The 20,730-nt window shown below is 50.7% G+C and overlaps 1 protein-coding gene and 1 non-coding gene across 4 annotated transcripts in view; one reads left to right on the forward strand and one right to left on the reverse strand.

Moving 5' to 3' along the window:
* Positions 1-301: 301 nt before the first annotated feature.
* On the reverse strand, positions 302-373 carry TRNAW-CCA (transfer RNA tryptophan (anticodon CCA)). The gene has a single exon. It is a non-coding gene; the product is annotated as a tRNA-Trp (tRNA).
* A 2,796-nt stretch (positions 374-3,169) lies between these two features.
* MYO18B (myosin XVIIIB) overlaps positions 3,170-20,730 on the forward strand; it is a 242,074-nt gene continuing 224,513 nt past the window's right edge. Inside the window, exons 1-4 of one of the 3 annotated variants that reach the window (XM_060400839.1) lie at positions 3,170-3,334; positions 9,207-9,342; positions 16,790-16,944; positions 18,675-18,835. In XM_060400839.1, the coding sequence (XP_060256822.1) occupies positions 16,908-16,944; positions 18,675-18,835 (198 nt within the window). In that variant the 5' untranslated portion in view covers positions 3,170-3,334; positions 9,207-9,342; positions 16,790-16,907. Of the gene's footprint in view, positions 3,335-9,206; positions 9,343-11,746; positions 11,926-16,789; positions 16,945-18,674; positions 18,836-20,730 lie in introns of those variants that run through there. The other 2 variants (XM_060400838.1, XM_060400837.1) reach the window with 2 other exon arrangements.

The following is a 20,730-nucleotide window of genomic DNA, read 5'->3' on the forward strand; positions in this document are numbered from 1 at the left end:
ATTAGATGACTTTGAAGGGCCATTCTAGCCAAAAACATCCTCCCAAGTTTCCATTCAAGGGTAAATGTGAGGGACTTCGGCTATACCTGGAGAGCGAAAAGGAAATCTCTTCTCCGCAAGTCCCAGGGCGGCTCCCACATAGCCTGAGTATCTCCTCTATGTCATAAGTAAGTAAGTAAGTGAAATCGCTCAGTCATGTCCGACTCTGCGACTCCGTGGACTGTAGCCTACCAGGCATCTCCGTCCATGGGATTCTCCAGGCAAGAATACTGGAGTGGGTTACCATTTCCTCCAGGGGATCTTCCCAACCCAGGGATTGAACCCGGGTCTCCTGCATTGGAGGCAGGCACTTTAACCTCTGAGCCACCAGGGAAGATAGGAATGGATCCTCTATGTCATCTTCCCCCTCAAACCATGCCTTCCCAACCCAGAGCTCCTGCTGGTTTACCTGGGCAGGAACCAGGTGTTGAACTAAAGGAGAGGCTTTCTTTTCCTGGCTGGTTTCTAACCATCCAGGTACCAGAGGTTGAAAAAAGGTTTTCAGCCTGAGTTGTTAAGGCTGGTTATCTCTAAGGACGTGACCAACAAGGCGACCCCTGAGGCTGCACTCTGTTCTCGTGTTCGCACATTTGGACACACACGTAACAAAGCCCCTGAGGGGACGTTTACTTGGTGGCCCACATCAGCTTGTCCCTAACAGGTGAAATGGGAGACAGAGGCAGATGGCCACAGCGGGGAGACATTTTGCCTGATTTTCAGATACCCCAAATGACTGGACTCTACAGTTCTCTTCTTAAAGGATAACATTGGAAAGTGGATAACATGCCCAGTTCATAGAGTTGATTTGATAGCTGGTAAAGGGCTTCCTGGAGAAGGGGATGGCAACCCACTCCAGTATTTTGTGTGGAGAACTCCATGGACAGAGGAGCCTGGCGGCCACAGTCCATGCAGTTGCAAAGAGCCGGGCACGACTGAGCCGCTGAACAGCCCCACCTGCCGGGTGGTGCTTGTGGTAACCAACCAGTGCAGGAGACCCGGCTTCCATCCTTTGGTCAGGAAGATCCCTTGGAGGAGGAAATGGCAACTAGCTCCAGTATTCTTGCCTGGAAAAACTCCATGGACAGAGGAGTCTGGTGGGCCACAGTCCATGGGGTCGCGGGGAGTCAGACGCGACGCTACACGACCGAGCGAAACGTGTCTCTACCTGACTGTCAGTCATAGTTTCCTGTGTTGGGAATTTCCAAAGTTTTCTGCCTTTTACAGGTATATTAGTGAAAGTTAGAGGATGCCTCTGGGCCACTAGCCTGATCCTGTTTTAAACCTGTCTTGCGCCTCCTTGTTTCTGTGTGACAGATAAGGATGGTTTCGCTTCTCTGCCTTGAAATGCCCTCCTGACCAAGGAGGAATGGAAAAAGGAAGGAACAGAGTTACAAATGTTCCATTGGTTTGTGTAAAGTTTGGTCCCTCTAACAAACGTAAAATAAGATCATACTGACTGCACTTTTAGAGGCTTAGCTACTAGAGCTGAACACATAATTGTTGTCCTTTCTAGATGCCACTGAAAAAGTTCACCTCTTGTAACTTTAAACGGAGTGTAACCTATAAAAATTTGGAATCACCATCTTGTACACTTGAAACTAAGATAGTATTGTAAATCAACAATACTTCAATAAAGAACAAGTACACCCCTTTAGTCAGGCTCAGTGATTAAGTTTGTCTGGGTTACATGTAATACATACCTGATACAGTCACATTAAAACAAAAACAAATGGTTGAAATGACCATTCTTTCCAATGACCATGGGCTTCAGAGTCAGGAAGTCCAGGATTTGCATCCTGACAACCCCTTGCTAGCTGTGTGGACCAGCACGACATACATCATCTGTGAAAGTCCCTGCTTTTCTCCTTCCAGGTGAGACAGGCCGGGACCTGGGGTCCTTTACCCAAGTGTTTGCACCAATGTTGGACCAACTCCTTTTGGAGCAAGGGAACACAGACAGTGAGAGACGAACAGAAACTGCGTGCGTGCACAGTTGGGGTAATTCCTCGGAACAAGAAGGTACAAAAGGCCACAAGCAGACTGGCACTGTGGAGGTGCCGGGGGAAAGGCCGGGACTGCGCACGATCCATGCACCCGGCCTCACCACGGGGGTGGGCAGACCACCTAAGCCGCCCCTCCTGCCTGACCCGGGCATCCACCCCCACCCGCCCCTCATGTACAGAACCAGCCTTCCCTCCTCGGGGAGCAAGCGAGGCCACCTGTTTCTTGTTCTCGCTCTGTCCTGCTGCAGCACGAGCCCCAGGAAAGCCTTGCCTGGGTTCCTCATCTGGCTTCCTAGCAATTCCTGTTGATTAGAGCCCAAGGATCAGTCAGTAACACAGGCAGTGGGCAGGGCAGGGTTTAGAGCCTCTGGTTTGCTGCAGTGTTTTAAGACTGTGCCTTCTGGGAGGGCCAGAAAGAACTTGGTGGGTTCAAATCCTGGCTCTCTGCTTTTTAAGGTTGTTGTCGTTCAGTCACTAAGTCATGTTCAACTCTTGGCGACCCCACGGACTTCAGCACGCCAGGCTCCTCTGTCCTTCACGGTCTCCCGGAGTTTGCTCAGATGCACATCCATTGAGTCAGTGGGCTGTGTAAGGTAAGTTGGTTCATTTTTCCGAGCCAAAGTTTCTCCATGGGTAAGACGGGCCTGGGGAAAACCCTACCTCCCAGGGTTGTCGGGACTAGGAAATGAGTTCATGGAAGACCTCAGGTTTGCGCGTGATGGCGGCTGCCTCCTTCTTACCTGTGTTTCCATGCATTGACTGTTTACCAAGAGACACCAGCGTTTGGTTAGGTGATGTCCTTCCAGAGACCAGCTGGGACATGGAGCCGGGCTCTCCTCCTCGCCCAGCTGCTGTGGCCTCCAGTTATCTGCGTGGAGCAGAGGCGGGAGTGTGACTGAGTGGCCTGCCCTGGACAGGGGTGGCGTTGGGGGGCAGAATGTGCTTGTGTCGGGAGCTGTCCCCTCCCCCGCTCTGTGCCACCAAATATGTCCATGTGCTCCGACTGCCTGGTCAGCGGCCACCCCGGGCTGCCGTCCCCTGTCCAGACCTGGAGCTCAGCGGCTAATTTTAGAAATGACTTGTCCACTCAGCTGCTGCTATCACACTGGTGCAGGGGGAGGGTGCGGGAGGAGCGGTCAGGGGAGGGTATGTGAACGACGGTGTGAGGAGGGGAGCTGCAGACATTTCTCCTCTGTCCCTGCTCGCCCAGCTTGGCGGGAGCTCTGCGCTGCGACCCGGGGAGGCCCCTCGGACGGGAGTGGATCCTGTGCCCTTGGCCCCGGGTGGAGAAGGTACCGTCGGGCTGGGTTTTACAACAGGCACCCGGTGAGCGGACGGGCATGATTATCCGGAGTATGCCTTGGGAGCTGCGGTCGCTGCTGGTCTCGTCTATTTCGGGCCTTTCAGCCTGCGAGGCCTGTTCCCCTTTGCTGGTTGGGTGTTTCACAGAAGAATTTTACAACCACACGCTGGTGCGGGGGAAACTGTTAAAAGATCACCCTGCTTAGGCCCCAGCTGTTGGCCGATTCTTAAATATCTATATACATTTAGAGTCATGGGATAACCACTTTGGAATCTCGGCTGGCAGACAGCAAGGTTCGTATCTTCCCAAAGCTACTAGCGATTTCTGCTTAACTGAGTGTTGGTTGATGCTCAGGGAGCCCAACTCTTCTTCCCCTTTCGTGTTTCCAACACTGCTGAGTATCAGCCGTGATGGTAATTGTTTTTTTTAATTCCATTTATTCCAAATAAGCACGGCAAGGGAGGAGGGAGGGGATAGTGGGTGACGGTTTGAATTTCATGTGGCGCTGACTTGATCCTCTGTCGGAGAGGAGGTGTTTTCTCTGGCTCACCCGTTAGGGGCATTTCTTTGAATGGAGACCTACACTGGCCTCAGTGGGTGGCGGGGGGCAGGGGAGACCCTGAGGAGGGGACACAGAGCTCCCTCCCTGGAGTCAGGCCTCAGGGTTAGGGCCTTGGAGCAGCTTTTCCATAGAGGTGGCTGGGAGGGGAAAGCCCAGTCAGTTCCAAGCCACCCAGTCTGGCCTCGACCCTGGACTTGAGTCCCACAGGGCTTGGAATACTGGGCTGTGGCATTCGCTCCTTGACCGGCCAAGCAGATGCCTAGCCGGCTCAGCGCCCCAGCTCAGGAGGGGCTGGGGGTCCCACGGGGGCTTCCTGTGTCTGATAGGACCCTGGTTCCCTTGGGGTTGGCTTTGCTACTAAATTTAGGCTCTTCTGGATCTGGGTAATAGGTCTGGGTGGGCTGTGGATAAGATCTAGAATATAATGGCCCAAGATGGGAGGGATTGGAGGGGGAGGGTCTCCGGGTCACCTGACTTTGGAGGGGCTGCGTGTCACCCATGAGACATCCGGTGGCACCTGGGCCAGGTCACCTTGAATAGCCCAGTGTGGGTTCTGCTGACAGATCAGTCCCTCCTGGGATCTGAGCTTTAGTTCCACCTTCGAAACCCCAGGGGCCTTGGCGAGATCATCCTGGGGGTGGCAACAAGGACTCAGCGTCTAAGGCAGAGTTTCTCCCAAGGTCGAGTCTGCTCACCTCCACCGGCCTGCCCTATGGAGGGGAGAGGCTTTTAAAACACACATTCCCATCTCAGAACTACTCCACAGTCCGGGGGGGAAGGGACCTGCAGGTCCTCAGACTCTAAACCGATTGAGGGGTCTGTGTGTTCAGTCGTGTCCAACTCCTTGCAACCCCTTGGACTGTGGCCCGCCAGGCCCCTCTGTCCTCTGGGATTTTTCAGGCAAGAACACTGTGCCCACCAAAGCTGGAGAAACATTTCTCCTCTGTGGGAGCCGATACAACCCCAGGGGGTACCCACCTTGTCAAGACTCAGGGTATCACATACTTGCAAAACATACTTGCACCCATCCGCTATCAGGGTCTGATGAGTGCAAATTTTCATAAGGTCCATGGTCAGCCACGGTGAAGACCAGGCACTTCTGGGGGCTTCCTGAGCTGAGACCAGGAGGCCCCAAACGCCGGAGAGAGCCTCCCGGCACTGCCCAAACAGTGGGAACTCGGGCTGGGTGTCCACGAGGGCTCCAAGAGACAGCCCTTCAGTGGCTCCTGGTTTACCTCGGAAATAAAAACCACTGTCCGAATGGTCCAGTTTAAACAGGTAGTTAGTCACAGTGGTATGTGACATATTGTAAATTTTTTTAAATTAATATATTTTTAGAGCAATTTTAGATTCACAGCAAAATCGAGGGGAAGGTACAGAAATTTCCCATATACCCCCTGCTTCCTACATTCACAGCCTCCCCTATAAAACCACCCCCCAAGGGTGGGATATTTGTTAATAGCTGATGAACCTCTACTGACACATCGTTATCACCCCAAGCCCACATTCCATACAAGGGTTCACTCTCAATGGCATATATTCTATGGGTTTGGAAAATGCACCATAATATGTGCCCATCACTGTATCATATAAAACAGTTTCGCCACTCTAAAAACCCTCTGTGCCCTGCATGTTCATCCTTCCCTCTCCTCAACTCCCAGCAGTCACTGACCCTTTCACTGTCTCTGTAGTTTTGCCTTTTCCAGAACGTTACATAGTTGGAGTCTACAGGATGTCATCTTTACAGACTGGGCACTTTTCATTTAGCAATAGGCATTTAAGTTTCCTCCATGTGTTTTCACGGCACCCCTAAGTTTTAAGCTATGTGAAACTGAATTATTTGAAAAATGGAAAAAGTCAGTTTGAGGCAAGTGGAGGGACCCCAAGTGCTGTCACATCCAGCCCCACCTGTTCACAGATGGGGCAGCTGAGGTACAGAGAGGGTTAGCAACTTCCCCAAGGACACAAAGCTTTGCAGTGACAGCACTGAGTTTACAATACCCACTGCCTTCAAGTCAGGCTCCCCATTCTAGGAATAATAACCCAATTTTCCCAATAACAGGCTTCCCTAGTGGCTCAGACAGTAAAGAATCTGCCTGCAATGCAGGAGATGCAGGTTCGATCCCTACGTCAGGAATATCCCTTGGAGAAGGGAATGGCAACCCATTCGAGTATTCTTGCCCGGAGAATTTCACGGACAGAGGCATGGCTGCAGTTCATGGGGCTGCAAAGAGTCAGACACGACTGAGCAACTAACACTTTTACTTCCCTGATAACCCCCGTCCCTAAAACCTCCACCGTCATCCCCCAAACCTCAAAGGAAAGAATTAAATCTCAGTTCTAGTTTCGACAAAAATTAGCTTTCATCACACAAACAAGGTCTTTGGGATGAGAGCTCAGAACCGTCAAGGCAGGCGTCATTCCCACTCTCCTTCACTTCTGCTCTCACTTGCTCGCTCTCTCACCCGCACACACACTCACACGTACACGCACACCACTCTTTCTGAAGGACCCAGTCACCATCAGCTTCATCTGAATCAGCTCCGCCTGCCCCCACCATGACTCACGCAGCTCCGTAATTTTCCTTTCAGCTACACTGGGCTTCTCCCTGATAACTTCATTATTTTGAGGAACTACAGTTTGTGGCAGCACAGGAAAGATCTTGGAGAATCGGTGAGGTGGATTTACCAAATAATGTGGCTAGTACTGGCGCTCAGGGGGGCAGGAAGTTCAAGGTCCGGGGGTCCCAAGGGAATTTTTCTCTGCCCATAAAAGACTGCATGCATTTTCAGCTGTTTCTTGCGTACCAGCTGGGGTTTGAGTTTCAGTTTCATGGAGGGCAAGCGGATTAGCTGTCGAGAGAGAGAGATGGTTGCTCACTAGGATTAAATGTCTCCACGCTGGGTATTGCTGTAAGCTTGGTCAGGAGCGATCAGCCCCATTTTACAGATCAGGAAGTGAGATTGAGAGGCTTAAGTGACCCAAGGTCATGCAAAGTGAAATGAAAGTGGGACTTGGCACCTTACAGCCAGAGACTTATTTCTTTGGTCTAGTCGAATCAACAGTGTGAGCCAAGATAAAACATTATGCAGTGCTCTTCCACAGATGATGAAGCTGGTTCAAACTCATCTATTCTGTTGACAGTCTAGGAGGGGTCACGATACTATCCCAGTTTTATCCAGAAATCTGAGGACCAGAGAGGGTTAGTGACTTGCCTGGGGCCACAGAGCCACTAAGCGGTGATGGATCTAGGAGAGACTTTTCCTCTATTCTCTGTCAGCAGTGAGTTGACGCATTTTCTCAATTCTTTTTATGTCACATCTATGTATTGTTTGAAGCAAGATTATTTTGCCTTTTTTTTTTTTTCCCTCTTACTGCTCTTCTCCACTTGACATGATTCTCCTAGACCAGGGCTTCTTAACCTCAGCACTATTGGCATTTGGGACTGAATAATTCTTTGTCGTGGTGGGGGTGGGGGCAGCTGTCCTGAGCAATGTAGGCTGTTTATCAGCACCCCTGGCCTCTACCCACTAGTACCCTGTCTCCAGTTGTGACAATCAAAAATGCTTTTATGCCAAGTCGCTTCAGTGGTGGCCAGCTCTTTACGACAACCCCAAGGACTGTAGCCCGACAGGCTCCTCTGTCCATAGGATTCTCCGGGCAAGAATACTGGACTGGGTTGCCATGCCCTCCTCCAGGGGATCTTCCCGACCCAGGGATCGAACCTGCATCTCGTTCATCTCCTGCACTGGTAGGTGTGTCCTTTTCCACTAGCACCACCAAATGCCTGTGGGTGGACACAATCACCACCTGTTGAAAGCCTTCATCTAGTCCCATTCTGTCCGACAGCACTTTCTTTGATGACAGACATGTTCTGTATCTGTGCTGTCCAATATGGTAGCCGCTAGCCATGTGTCAAACACACGAAATATGCCTGGTGCAACTGAGAGGCTGACATTCACATTCATTTACATTTAAATAGCCCCATGTGGCTAATGGGGCTTCCCAAGTGGCTCAGTGGTAAAAGATCCCACCTGCCAATGCAGGAGACTCGGGTTCGATCCCTGGGTCGGGAAGATTCCCTGGAGGAAGAAATGGCAACCCACTCCAGTATTCTTGCCTGGAGGAGAATCCCACGGACAGAGGAGTGCAGCGGACTACAGCCCATGGGGTTGCAGAGAGTCAGACAAGACAGGGACGAAATAGCAGGAGCAGCGTGGCTAATGGCTGCTGTATTAGACAGCAGAGCTCCAGGGAGCAACACAGCAGGAATAGGAAGACAGCCATGTGATGGAGCAATCAAACCCTGAAAACAGTCAGTGGAGCTTCGCAGCAGAAGCCTGACCAGTCTCACTTCACTCTGGCGATAGGAAACACCAGACCGGTATTCTGCGGGATCTGGGAGCCATGAGAAATTTCTCACCTGGGAAATGGTTGAAGGCTCCTGATGAGAAAACTGGGGGTCAATCCCACGGGTGTCGTAGGTGGATCCCTATGTGTTGCTCCAGAGAGGAGAACCGGGGCCAGGACTCGGTCATCCCAGCAGGTTAGCTCTCTGGATAGGAGGGAAGAAGCGGCAAGCCCTGGGCACAGGGAGATGAGGACCCTGGTTCTGCTGCTGTGGGAGCTGTGAGTCCTCAGCCGAGTCCCTTCCTTTCCCCGCTTGACAGACTCCAGAAGGTGGGTCCTCTGGCCTGCGAGGGCCGTGCAAGTCTGCTCTAAGAAAAAAGCAATTAGAGCAGACCCCACGTGTCCCCCCTCGTCCTGAGCCAGCAGTGGATGTAACCAACGGGGCACTGATTGGTCCTCCATCCAGGAAATTCCCTGTGGGCAGGGCTGGGCCTCTGAGCCTCTCTTACGGAAGATGAGCCCTGCTAGTCCTCTCTTGTCCATCCTTTTCCATCTCAGGCCTCACCTGCTTTGCCCTCCTTCTAGCCCACCCTGTCTCTTCATGAGCTCTCTTTCCTTCTGTTAACTTCCCTACCTTCGTTTCCCATTTATCCCCCTCCCTGTTCTCTTCTTCTAGGAGGATGTGGGTTGCTGTGAGTGGCCTGAATCCTCACCCACTTGCTGGCTGTGGGGTTCTCTTGCCCTGATTAGGGAAGGGGGGCCTGTGTGCTGACCAGATCCCTTTTCATTCCCACCTGGCTCTGTGACCAGCAGACACAAGGTCTGAGTGAGACTGGCTGGACCATGTACAAATCATGAGTCACTTTTGCCCATTTAGCCTCTAGCAAGCAGCTACACCCAGGGCAGACATTAATAATCAATCAGATCACCTTTTTCTCTCCGAGCTCAGATGGAAGCTCAGAGTCCTTCCCAAATAATACTCCAGACACAACTACTCATCTATCAGAGGCGATGAGTTGAAACTACTTGCCTCCTAACTGTACTGGTCAGGATCCTGAGAGGAAAGCGCTCGACCTTCTTGCCAGGTGAGCTCAGGCAAGTGCCTCAACTTATCTGAGTCTCTGCTCTACTGGAGTGATGCCAACCACGTGGTTGCTGTCTTGGGGATGAAATGGGATAATGGATTTTAAGATAATTAAATTTCAGGTCCAGGAGGAATTTAAGAGGGCTGAGAGCAGTATAGGTGTAAGGTTTCTATCTGAGTGCTTGGCACAAAGTAATTCTCCCTAAATGTGGGTGAATGATCTAGTTCTGGGTCCTGGGCTGGGGTCTCCAGGCTGACTTTGACCGTGGAGTCAAACAAAGATGAAAAGATGATGGCAAGCAGTTATCAGTGATTAAGCATGTGGGTATGTGGCTGTCCTCTTCCCATTTTATGGCTGAGAAAATTGAGTCTCAGAGAACTTCCTAGGCTCCCACAAGGTAATAGCGGCAACAGGACATGAACTTGGGCCATGATAAGAGATGCAGATACAGATGGCACAAGAAGACATCAGAAATCCCTGCCACAGACTTGCTGGCAATGGCCTGCTCTGTCCCTCACCAGCTACACTCCTAATTACCCATCCATTCCTTCACTCAGTCATTCAGCAAACACGCACTGAAAGCTAAGTATGTGCCAGGCACTGTTCTAGGCTCTGGGGCCGCATACATGGACAGAATAGAAGGAAAGGCTGCACCTCTTAGGGGCCGTGTTCTGCACAAGGAGTCAAAAACGAAACAAGAAACACACAGCAAGATGGACAGTGAGTAAGCACTGCGGGGGAAAGAGCAGAATCAGATGATGAACGGCCCTGGGACAGGGTGGAATGGGGCTAGTTAGCCATTTAAATAGGATGGTGAAGGCAGGACCATCGAGAAGATGACTCTGAGCAAAGACTTGAAAGAAGAGACGATGTGAGCCATGCAGAAAGAAAAGTGTATGAAGCAACGGGAGCAGAATGTGCGAAGGCCCTGAGGTGGGAACCCATGTGGAAGGAAGCATCCAGGTCAGTGTCACTGAAGTAGAGGAACAAGGGGCACCCTGAGAGCTCTGTGAGTCACCATCAAGACTTGGGAATTTGTCCTTTGAGACAGGTGAGGTCATTGAAGGATTAGCTGCTGGGTCAAGGCTGGACCTTGAGGAGTGAGAGGGAAAGCCTTGAGGCCACTCATACCAGCATGTCTACACAGAAAACTGTTTCAAGCCATCCCTGGCTTTGGGAGTGACCTTTCCTTTCACCAGCCCTCCTCAACCCTGAGGGGAGACTTGAGACTTCATCCCATGAATTCAGAGCATCTGGGGCCTCTTCATGGGCTTAAAACGGCAGCTGATGAGGCAGGTGTGAGTTTCAGGCCTGGATGAGAATGCGGTGATAAGAACACTTGCTTAAATTAAGGCTTGACAAAGCCGCCTCAGTAGGGTTGGATCCTGATCCTGGGTCAGTGGGGCTGGCCTGGTGCCTTCGAGGGGCAGGACGCGAGGAGGAAAGGCAGAGACTGAGCCCTCTTGCCCCCATGTGCTACAGTCCTCTGGGCCCGCCCACGGCCCCGTTGAGGACAGCCCAGACCATCAGCCAGGATTCCCCCTGGAGCCTTGAAGCCGAGGGCTATTCTTGGGAAGCAGCCACTGACCTGGCGGGCCGGATGGGAAGTGTTGGGAGTCGGGGCAGGGCAGTGATCAGGGCAGCCACCTCACGTCAGGCCTATTCATAACCTGGGCTCTGGCTGTCCAGGCCTGTAGCAGAGCGGATTACGGCAGTGAGTCACTCAGGGACGCTCCAGTGTCTCCTAAGGGAATGAGTCGGGAGGAGGGTCTTTTGTCCTCTTCCGGCCCCTCTCCCCAGGGACTTGGCCTCCGGCTTATTCTCCAGCTCAACCTCACGTGCCTTTGCAAGTGGGAGAGCCCACACTATGGGGTCTTTTTCTTATGCAGAGACTTGGCTGTTGCACTTGAACGAGTTTTCAGGGTCTCCCGTGGGCACCTGACCTCATCAGAGCTGAAATATCCCTTGTTCAGTCTTTGGATCTTGTGATTTCACCCTTGCCAGGCCCTGCAGGAGCGCTACGGGGTCAGCCAGTGCTGTGCTGACAGTGTTTAACGGACTGGCTCTAGGAGTAAAAGCCCCGATTTGTGATTTTTCCTAGTTTGTGTAGTGTAAACACTCCCTGCGCTGATTTCAAGCTATCACGTGACAGCGACCCACTGCGGAGTTGGAAAGCGAGGGCCCCAGTAGGCTCTCGTGAGATGATGAAATTCACTTGCCATCGCCTCACACGGGGTCGGTAAACGAGAGCCACAATGGGATCTCACGAGATGGTGGGGAGTGGGCGTGACGTCGCCCCACGCTACACACCTGGAAAGCTAGGGCCCCAGTGTGCTCTCGCGAGATGATCCGAGTCGACGTCCTCTCGCACGGGGTTATAAAGCAAGGGCCACGGTGGGGTCTCGCGAGATGGGTTCTCCTCAGCGCGGCCTCGCGGGATCCGTCTCATCAACTCCCCGGATGTGCAGCTCTCACTGTGCGAGGAGATTGCTTGGAATGCTGTTCACCCTGTTTTCTTATGGATAAGTTACTGCCAACAGCTACTGACAGGCCAGAGGGGCCGTTGGAAACTCGTGAACCGTGGTAACTCTGACAGTCGGAGATGGGGGGCTGGGGTCTCTTCCAGGAGCGGGCAGTGAGGGACCCTCCTCAGAGCTGGAAGTGAGAAAAGTCGAAGGGGGAGGAAAGAGGCCTTTTCCTCCCCTCCTGACCCCCTTCACTAAGATTTTGATGTGTCATTAAGATCTGGGTATCCCCAGGGGTTTGGTTGTAGGAACCTCCACAAATACCAAAGTCCGTGGAGGCCCAAGTCCCTTATATAAAAAGGAGTAATAGTTACCTTAATATTTACGTATAACCCAACCTAGTTTTCCTCATATACTTTCAACCATTGCAAGATTGCTAATATCGAATGCAATGCGGATGCTGTCCGCAGTTATAAACACGATGTAAATACTATATAAATACAATGTAAATGTGAATACAGTGTAAATAGTTGTCAGGGTACAGCAAATTCAACTTTTGCTTTTCGGAACTTTCTGGATATTTTTATCCCCGCCCCCAGTTTTTTTAATCCACACTTGGTGGAATTTTCGTTTGCAGAACCTGGACATATGGAAGGGCTCTTCATTTTCTGTGTGGAGTGCTTTGTTACTTGCCCATTTTGGAGTGTGTACTACGCGCATGCTCTGTATTGCCCTCCGCGGTCTTTACAAGCCAACACTCGCACCTTTCAATTTGACTGCAAATGTTTCCCAGTGGAACCTGAGACACTGCAAGCAGGATGGGAAAACAGTTGTGCTGCTTCCTAAAAAGTCAAACGTAAAGTTAGCAGACAGCCCAGTAGGGCCACCTCCTAGGAATCTCCGTAATAGAAGTGGAAACACATGGGCACCGAGTGGAAACAGCGCACCGAGACTTACAGGCCTATTCAGAGCAGCTGTAATTTATCCTGCCCCGAAGTGGAAACGGCCCAGATGCCCATCACCTGGTGAATGGGTAAAGAGGATGTGGTTTATCCGTAAAAAATGGAATACTGATGTACACAACAATGCAGAAAACCCTTAAAAGCATGCAAAATGCAAGAAGCCACATGTAAAATACTGCATTCTCCAGGATTCCATCTATATCAAGTCTGGGGCTGAGGGTGGGAACAGCTAGTGACCGCAGATAGGCGTGAGGGGTCTTTAGGGGGTGATTCTGGTCAAATGGCCCAGGGTTGCAAAACAGTGTAAATTTATTTTAAAAAACTAAGTTTATCAAAAAGCATCTAAGTGTGCACTTACAATGAATGAAGCTTACGGCAGGCATAGAAGTTATACCTTGGTGAAGCGGGTTTTATTTTTAACAGTTTAATCTTTTATTACTGACACCTGGATCCGAGGCTGACGGGTTCTTTCCACTTCGGGTTTCCTGATTTACATTTCCCCTTGGACATTTGTCTATACTATGGAAATAAATAGACCGTTAAACTCTCTTCAGCAGGTTCTTATTGATGCGGTCCTTCTGGAAGCCTGACAATTGGATGGATGAAGTTGTTTTATTAATAAAATGTTCTTAAGCATCCTTTTCCGGGATTCATACTATTCCTTCAACTCGGATGTGTGCTAATTTGGCTTCTCTAGTTACTGGAGGCTCAGTTGGTAAAGAATCCACCTGCAATGCAGAAGACCCTGGTTTGATTCCTAGGTTGGGAAGATCTGCTAGGGAAGGGATAGGCTACCCACTCCAGTATTCTTGGGCTTACCTTGTGGCTCAGCTGGTGAAGAATCCACTTGGAATGGGGAAAACCTGAGTTCAATCCCGGGGTTGGAAGATCCCCTGGAGAAGGGAAAGGCTACCCATTCTAGTAGTCCATGGGGTCCCAAATAGTTGGACACAACTGAGCAACTTTCACTTTTAGGATTTTTAGTCCTACAGGCAACACAGTGAAGATGTTTTTCTGGTTGAGGATCACTTCCTCAATTTGTTTTCCAAAAGAGGACTTTCTAGGTCAAAAGTTGTGTATGTTAAGGTTTTGAAAATGATGCTAAAAATGCTTAATCTTTTTCTCAAAGCTCTCAGTCAGTTAAATAGCCAAGGTTTCCTGTGCTTTCCTCATTTCCATGGTCAAATTATATAGCCAATTACTCCCTCACAAAAGAAACACACACTTTTCTGTGATTTTAGCAATCCAGAGTGGCTGCTCTGTGGTGGTGAAGGGGGAGTGTGGAATAGTTACTAGAAGGGTGTGAGGGATTGTCATGAGTCGGTAATGTTCTGTTTTTTAAATTGATATGATTTTATGTGGTAAAATATTCTATCTTAGTTGTACAGCTGAATGAGTTTTTACACGTGATATACTAGTGTAACCAGCACTCTGTCAACCTAAATCTAGGAGGAAATAATAAAAAGTTTATTTGGTATTAAAGAATTGCACTTTGAGATACACAGATTTTGATTGCAAAGCAGTGTCCTGCTGGGGAGTAAAATTCAGGGACTTTTAAAGGCTTAAGGGGAGGTTTGCATTACAAAGAACTGTAATTGATGCTGGAGGCCAAAGCTGGTCTTCCTTAAGGTGACTGAGCACTGAGGCTGTCACTTTCAGTTCAGTTCAGTCACTCAGTTGTGTCTGACTCTTTGCGACCCCATGAATTGCAGCACGCCAGGCCTCCCTGTCCACCACCAACTCCCGGAGTTCGCCCAAACTCATGTCCATCGAGTTGGTGATGCCATCCAGCCATCTCATCCTCTGTCGTCCATCCCCTTCTCCTCCTGCCCCCAATCCCTCCCAGCATCAGAGTCTTTTCCAGTGAGTCAGCTCTTCACATGAGGTGGCCAAAGTACTGGAGTTTCAGCTTTAGCATCATTCCTTCGAAAGAACACCCAGGATTGATCTCCTTCAGAATGGACTGGTTGGATCTCCTTGCAGTCCATGGGACTCTCAAGAGTCTTCTCCAACACCACAGTTCAAAAGCATCAATTCTTCAGTGCTCAGCTTTCTTCACAGTGCAACTCACATCCATACATGACCACTGGAAAACCATAGCCTTGACTAGACGGACCTTTGTTGGCAAAGTAATGTCTCTGCTTTTCAATGTTATCTAGGTTGGTCATAACTTTCCTTCCAAGGAGTGTCTTTTTAAATTCCTTCCAAGGAGTAAGCGTCTTTTAATTTCATGGCTGCAATCACCATCTGCAGTGATTTTGGAGCCCCCCCAAAAGTCTGACACTGTTTGCACTGTTTCCCCATCTATTTCCCATGAAGTGATGGTACCAGATGCCATGATCTTCGTTTTCTGAATGTTGAGCTTTAAGCCAACTTTTTCACTCTCCACTTCATCAAGAGGCTTTTTAGTTCCTCTTCACTTTCTGCCATAAGGGTGGTGTCATCTGCATATCTGAGGTTATTGATATTTCTCCCGGCAATCTTGATTCCAGCTTGTGCTTCTTCCAGCCCAGCGTTTCTCATGATGTACTCTGCATATAAGTTAAATAAGCAGGATGACAATATACAGCCTTGATGTATTCCTTTTCCTATTTAGAGCCAGTCTGTTCCATGTCCAGTTCTAACTGTGGCTTCCTGACCTGCATATAGGTTTCTCAAGAGGCAGGTCAGGTGGTCTGGTATTCCCATCTCTGAGAATTTTCCACAGTTTACTGTGATCCACACAGTCAAAGGCTTTGGCATAGTCAATAAAGCAGAAATAGATGTTTTTCTGGAACTCTCGTGCTTTTTTCGATGATCCAGCGGGTGTTGGCAATTTGATCTCTGGTTCCTCTGCCTTTTCCCAAACCAGCTTGAACATCTGGAAGTTCACTGTTCATGTATTGCTGAAGCTTTGAGGGAAGTCAAAGTTCCTCTCTGAGACAAACCTCAGGGATTCTTGCAGAGTCCTTGTAATACCTGCCATTTGCACCAGTTCCGAAGTTCTGTGGTTGCAGTTGGGGAGGATGTCACCAGTTCTGAAGTTTTGTGGTTGTAGTTGGGGAGGACATATATGAGGTCCACCTCCTTAATGGCCTGCCAGCTATGTTGTAAAACCCCTTGACATCAGTGACTCCATTTAAATTCACATTTCACAGCTCATATCAAGATATAAGACATTTCCATTTTCCTAGAAAGTTCCCCTTGTGCTTCTTCCCAGCTGAACACTAACAACTCCTCTCACCTCCATTGCTATAGATTAGATTTGCGTGTTTATTATTTTATTTATAATATTTATATATCTAGATAATATTTATATACTGTGTTGTTCAGTCACTAACTTGTGTCTGACTCTGACCCCCATGGACTGCAGCACACCAGGTTTCCCTGTCCTTCACTATCTCCTGGAGTTTGCTCAAACTCATGTCCATGGAGTCAGTGATGCCATCCAACCATCTCATCCTCTGTTGCCCCCTTGTCCTCCTGCCCTCAGTCTTTCCCAGTGAGTTGGCTTTTCACACCAGATAGCCAAAGTATTGGAGCTTTAACATCAGCCCTTCCAATTTACATACTATAGTCATAAAAGAATATTTCAAATTAAAATGTACTTTTAAAGAATTTTAATCAAAATTATTTTTAATAATTTTAATAAAGATTATTTTTAGTATTTTAAGTTGAAATTTAATATATTTTAAAATAACACCATGTTTTTATTTTAAAAGTTCAACAGTTTTAGTCTGGTCACAGTGCTGGTTCTATCGTCGTGTTCTTTCTGTGAGAGCCACTGAGCTATACAAGTACATACTTTTCTGGCTGTATACATCAAGAGAAAGTTAAAAGTGCGTGGTCAGGGTTGGCAAGAATTTCAGGGCACTGTCCACTCTATAGCCAGCAGCTCTCTGCTGACCATATTCCTCCCAGATGTAAATGACAGTGAGTTGCGCCTGGCCTGGTCCCTGGCATCAGAGGGGTCGGGTCTGGGCGGTGCCCACCAGCTAACCTGTCTCTCTCCTCTCTCCCTACTGTGTCTCCACGGGTCAGTCTCTGCGCATCACCTCATGCGCTGCCTGTGTCCATAAAGCTGCATTCCGTGCTACCTGGCAGAGAGCTCCGTCTCGTCTCGTCTCATCTCACCTCGCGGTCCTGGAACTGCCTCAGCATGGCCATCTCATCACGCCTCGCCCTGTGGGAGCAGAAGGAAAGTAGCACTCAGGGCTCGGGCCGCAGCCCCAGGGGCCAGCCAGACCCTCCAAGGACGCGTCCTAGCCCTGCTGTCTCAGGCTACCCCTCCCACCTCGGGCAGAGGTTCTGACATCCAGAGCTCCCCTGGCGCATGTCCAGGCTTCCTTCCATCTTCCGCCTCCATTAGCCACGGCGTCTCCAGCCTAGCCAGGCGTTAGTGACCATGCCCTTGACTCCTCCCATGGCTGCTGGTCTCTGTCCCTCAGGAGGTGATGGCGGGGGAATGCAGGTAGACCAGCTGTCCCAGCACCATCCTCATGGCAGCTCTGATGGGCACAGGGGTCTGTGTGGGAGAGCGTGGGTGGGGAAGCAGGGGCACCAGAGACAGGGCTGCCGGCTGCTAGGCTTATGCCATGGGGATAGGTTTCTGAGGTCCCTGCTTTCTGTCACCCATGGAACACTGGAAACAGGCTCTTCTTCCCATTGATGGCTCTTTTCCCTGTTGTATTTGTTGTAAGAATCCATAAAGGGCTGCCTCTTTCTTTTATGCCTGTTATCTCCCCTGCTCCTCTCGCCCACCCTTGTGCACTGATTTGATGAATCGGAGGCTGAAGGGTGGGGTGGTTGAGAAGTGCCTCCCGGCTGCCTCTGCCCCTTGCTGGAGGGAGCGGGAGTGACACCTCCCTAGAGCGTGCCTTTCACCGTCACAGTATGGGTGTCAGTGCACTTGGAGAGGCGCAGAGGAAACGTGAGCCCAGCCTCCCGTGTCCCCCGCTTCTCTCCTCCTGGGCAGAGGCCTGCCGTATCTCTGGGCCTCTGCTCTGTCTCTTGGTGTTTCCTGTCGCCTTTAGATTCCTCTTTATCAATGGGCCTGCGGCTGTCACGTCTTTGCCAGCCTCTCAGGGAGGACTTTGATAAGGAGCTTGTTTTAAACCAGTGTGTAGCTCTGCCATAGAATGCATAGAACGGTTGGAGGTTTTTTTTTTTTTTTTCCTTTAAACTCATGAGCAGTCACAGTTATGCTGGATAAAGACAAACCCTTGTCTTTATCCAGTCCCAGGTCTCCATCTCCATGGTGGCAAATCTCAGCTGCAATCCAAGTCCAGCCAGCTCTGGCTTGGACCGTGTTTCTGGGGTAGAAAGCAGGCTTTCCAGCCCAGTTCTGGGGAGTCCCTGGCTGCCCAGGTCTTGCTTTAAGGACTATCGAGAAGTCAGGGCATGGGGTCAGTGGAGTGGGCTATAGCCATAGGGCTGGATCCTTAGATGAACCGTGGCTGCCAGCCCTGCCCTCCCTCACCATGCTCCTGGCACAGAAAGTGATTAAGGTGGTGAATTACTTACTCTATTTACCACAAGCTGAGATGGGACCAGAGAGTGTGGATGGTTCCCTGTGACCTGTCCCCTTCTGGAAACTGGAAAAGGTCCTTTTGAAGCAGGTCTTCCCAGAGATGGGGCTGTCCCACGCCAAGGAAGGGTACCAGTGGGCTCCACTGTGCGAATCCATACTATGAGGAAACTGGATCCAGGTGGAAATGGCGCTGCCTGGAGCAGCCTCAAGGTTGAGCGTTCCATTTTCACCTGTTGTCCTGAGGCTTCCCAGGACTTCGCTAGCATCTCTGTGGCCTCTCATACGTGGACTTGGTGTCCGCTTGGCCCCCTCCCCAGCTCCGTTCAAGACTCTTAAAGGACAGCTTGCCCGGCTGGTTCATTCACTGAGCTCTCTCATTCCTTGCTTCTGCCAAACAGATTCGGGAAGAGGACAAGAGCCCCCCACCATCCTCGCCCCCTCCCCTTTTCTCTGTCATCCCAGGGGGCTTCATTAGGCAGCTGGTCCGAGAGACTGAGAAAGAGTCCAAGGAAGCTAGACTGAGGAAAGAGGCAGCTCTTGCCTCTCCGGAACGAGAGGTAAGTGGCCCCACCGGAAAAGAACCAGGTGACTGCCAGCACCCACCGTCCTGTCCCGTGAGTCTCCTCTTGCGTCAGGTGCCAGCCTTTGTTCCTGCAGTCTCCTCGTTGAGGAGTGTCCTAGCTCTAACATAATCTGTTGGACTCCTATGCATTTGTCAAAACCCAGCTCAGCAGTACGTCTCTAGAAAGCTCTCCCATTACCTTCCTCCTGATTTCCACTTCACCCTCTATGCCTGTCTTAATTTTGGTCAGCAGAGTAATTACTTAATCATGTGACTTAATTGACTAAGAATTCCTTAAGAGCAACAACTATCTCATTCAACTCTGTATCTTGAGCAACTCTCATAGAACTTGGCCCATGGTGAACGCTCAAAAATTTTTGTTGAGTGAATGAATGAATAGTATCAGTTGATGTATGATGGGGATCACTGACCCCATCACTACTTTTGCAGAAAGGGAAAACTAAATATTAGCTAAGGATGTATAGTTTGCTTTCAGATAAGCAGGAAAGATGATCAGTTGATGTGCACCAGTTATTGTTGTATTAGTTGTTAACATACCGAAACCCTTCTATCCCAGGTAGTAAATGGCCATGGGCCCAAGGCCCCCAGGCGCCTTCCAGTGGCCATGCTCACCTGGGTCCCTTCCCCAAGTCCGTCAGAACCGCCACAAGCCAGTAATCACAGGGTTGCTGCTTGGCGCAGGAGGGGGCCTCAGGACCCTGCTCCGGATGGCCTCCCTTCTGACTGGCTGGTGTCCACTTGGTCTGAGCAGCACTGCTGGATGGAAGCACTAAGCGGGCGAGGCGCAGTCCCTGTGCTTCAAGGACTTGCAGATTGATCCCAGTTGGTGGCCAGGGCCACCTTCCTCCTCCCCCAGCTCTTTGGGCCAGGAAACCCTGGCAGGATGGTGAAGCTGGCACCAGGGACGCAGGCTTGGGTTGCAGTGCACTGGAGCATGCCACAGTGTTAGCAGGAAGGGCCTCTCCTTGCGTCTCTGCCATGCTCTCTTGAGGCAGAGTGGATGCTTTGGTGATGGGGCCGAGTGATCTCGTGGCCTCAGAGCCTGGAGCTGGCTTGAGCCCAGTGGGCAGCCTGGCTCTGCCTTCCACACCCCTTCAGCTATTGCTTGCCTGGCTTGTCCCCCATGTGCCTGCCCCTGTCCAACCCCAGTGACTGTGCTGCATCAGGGAAGTCCTGTAGCCACCGAGCTGCTGAAACACCCCTGCCACATCCTCGTGGGGGAAGGTGTCAGGGCAGAGAGACTCTGTTCCCACATCTGCCTGACCAGGTGTAAGTAAGTGGGGGCCAAAGTCAGCCCCCCACAGGCTGCTGTTAACGGCCATGATGAGGGCTGCTATGTTCTGTTTCTCACTCGACAGGACTCACTGTCTGCTCAGTGGCTCACTTGATACCCTGTACAACACGGGGGCAGACGGGATTATACCCACTTATCAGAGGTGGCAACTGAGGTTCAGAGAGGCTAAAGCACTTACTTGCTCAAGGTCATGAGGCCACATGGGGCCAGACAGAGCCAGAGGCTGTGTGTCTTCTGCTCTGGCAAGCTGCCTGGGAAAGGGCCAGTCTGGGGAGTGAGATGGCTGGTGTGGCAGCCACAGTGGCCTGGCGAGGAAAGGGTTCCAGGAGCCTGTAAGCTGTGTGAGCATTGCTGTGTGCAGGTTAAGAAGCAGAGCTGAGCAGAGGATGGGGACAGGCTGTCACTGCAGGGTGTGGAAGGCGCCTCTGAGCAGGATGGACAGGCCTCAGACCACAACAGGTGTCTGGACCACGGGCCAAGATGTTCCTGGGCCTGGAGCAGGGCAGCCTCAGGACATGTTCCTGTGAGGCAGCAGGCCCCGGCTTGCTCCTGCCAGTTTAATTTTCCTGCTCCAT

The sequence above is a fragment of the Ovis aries genome, chromosome 17 (genome assembly GCF_016772045.2).
Source record: "Ovis aries strain OAR_USU_Benz2616 breed Rambouillet chromosome 17, ARS-UI_Ramb_v3.0, whole genome shotgun sequence".
Taxonomy (NCBI): domain Eukaryota; kingdom Metazoa; phylum Chordata; class Mammalia; order Artiodactyla; family Bovidae; genus Ovis; species Ovis aries.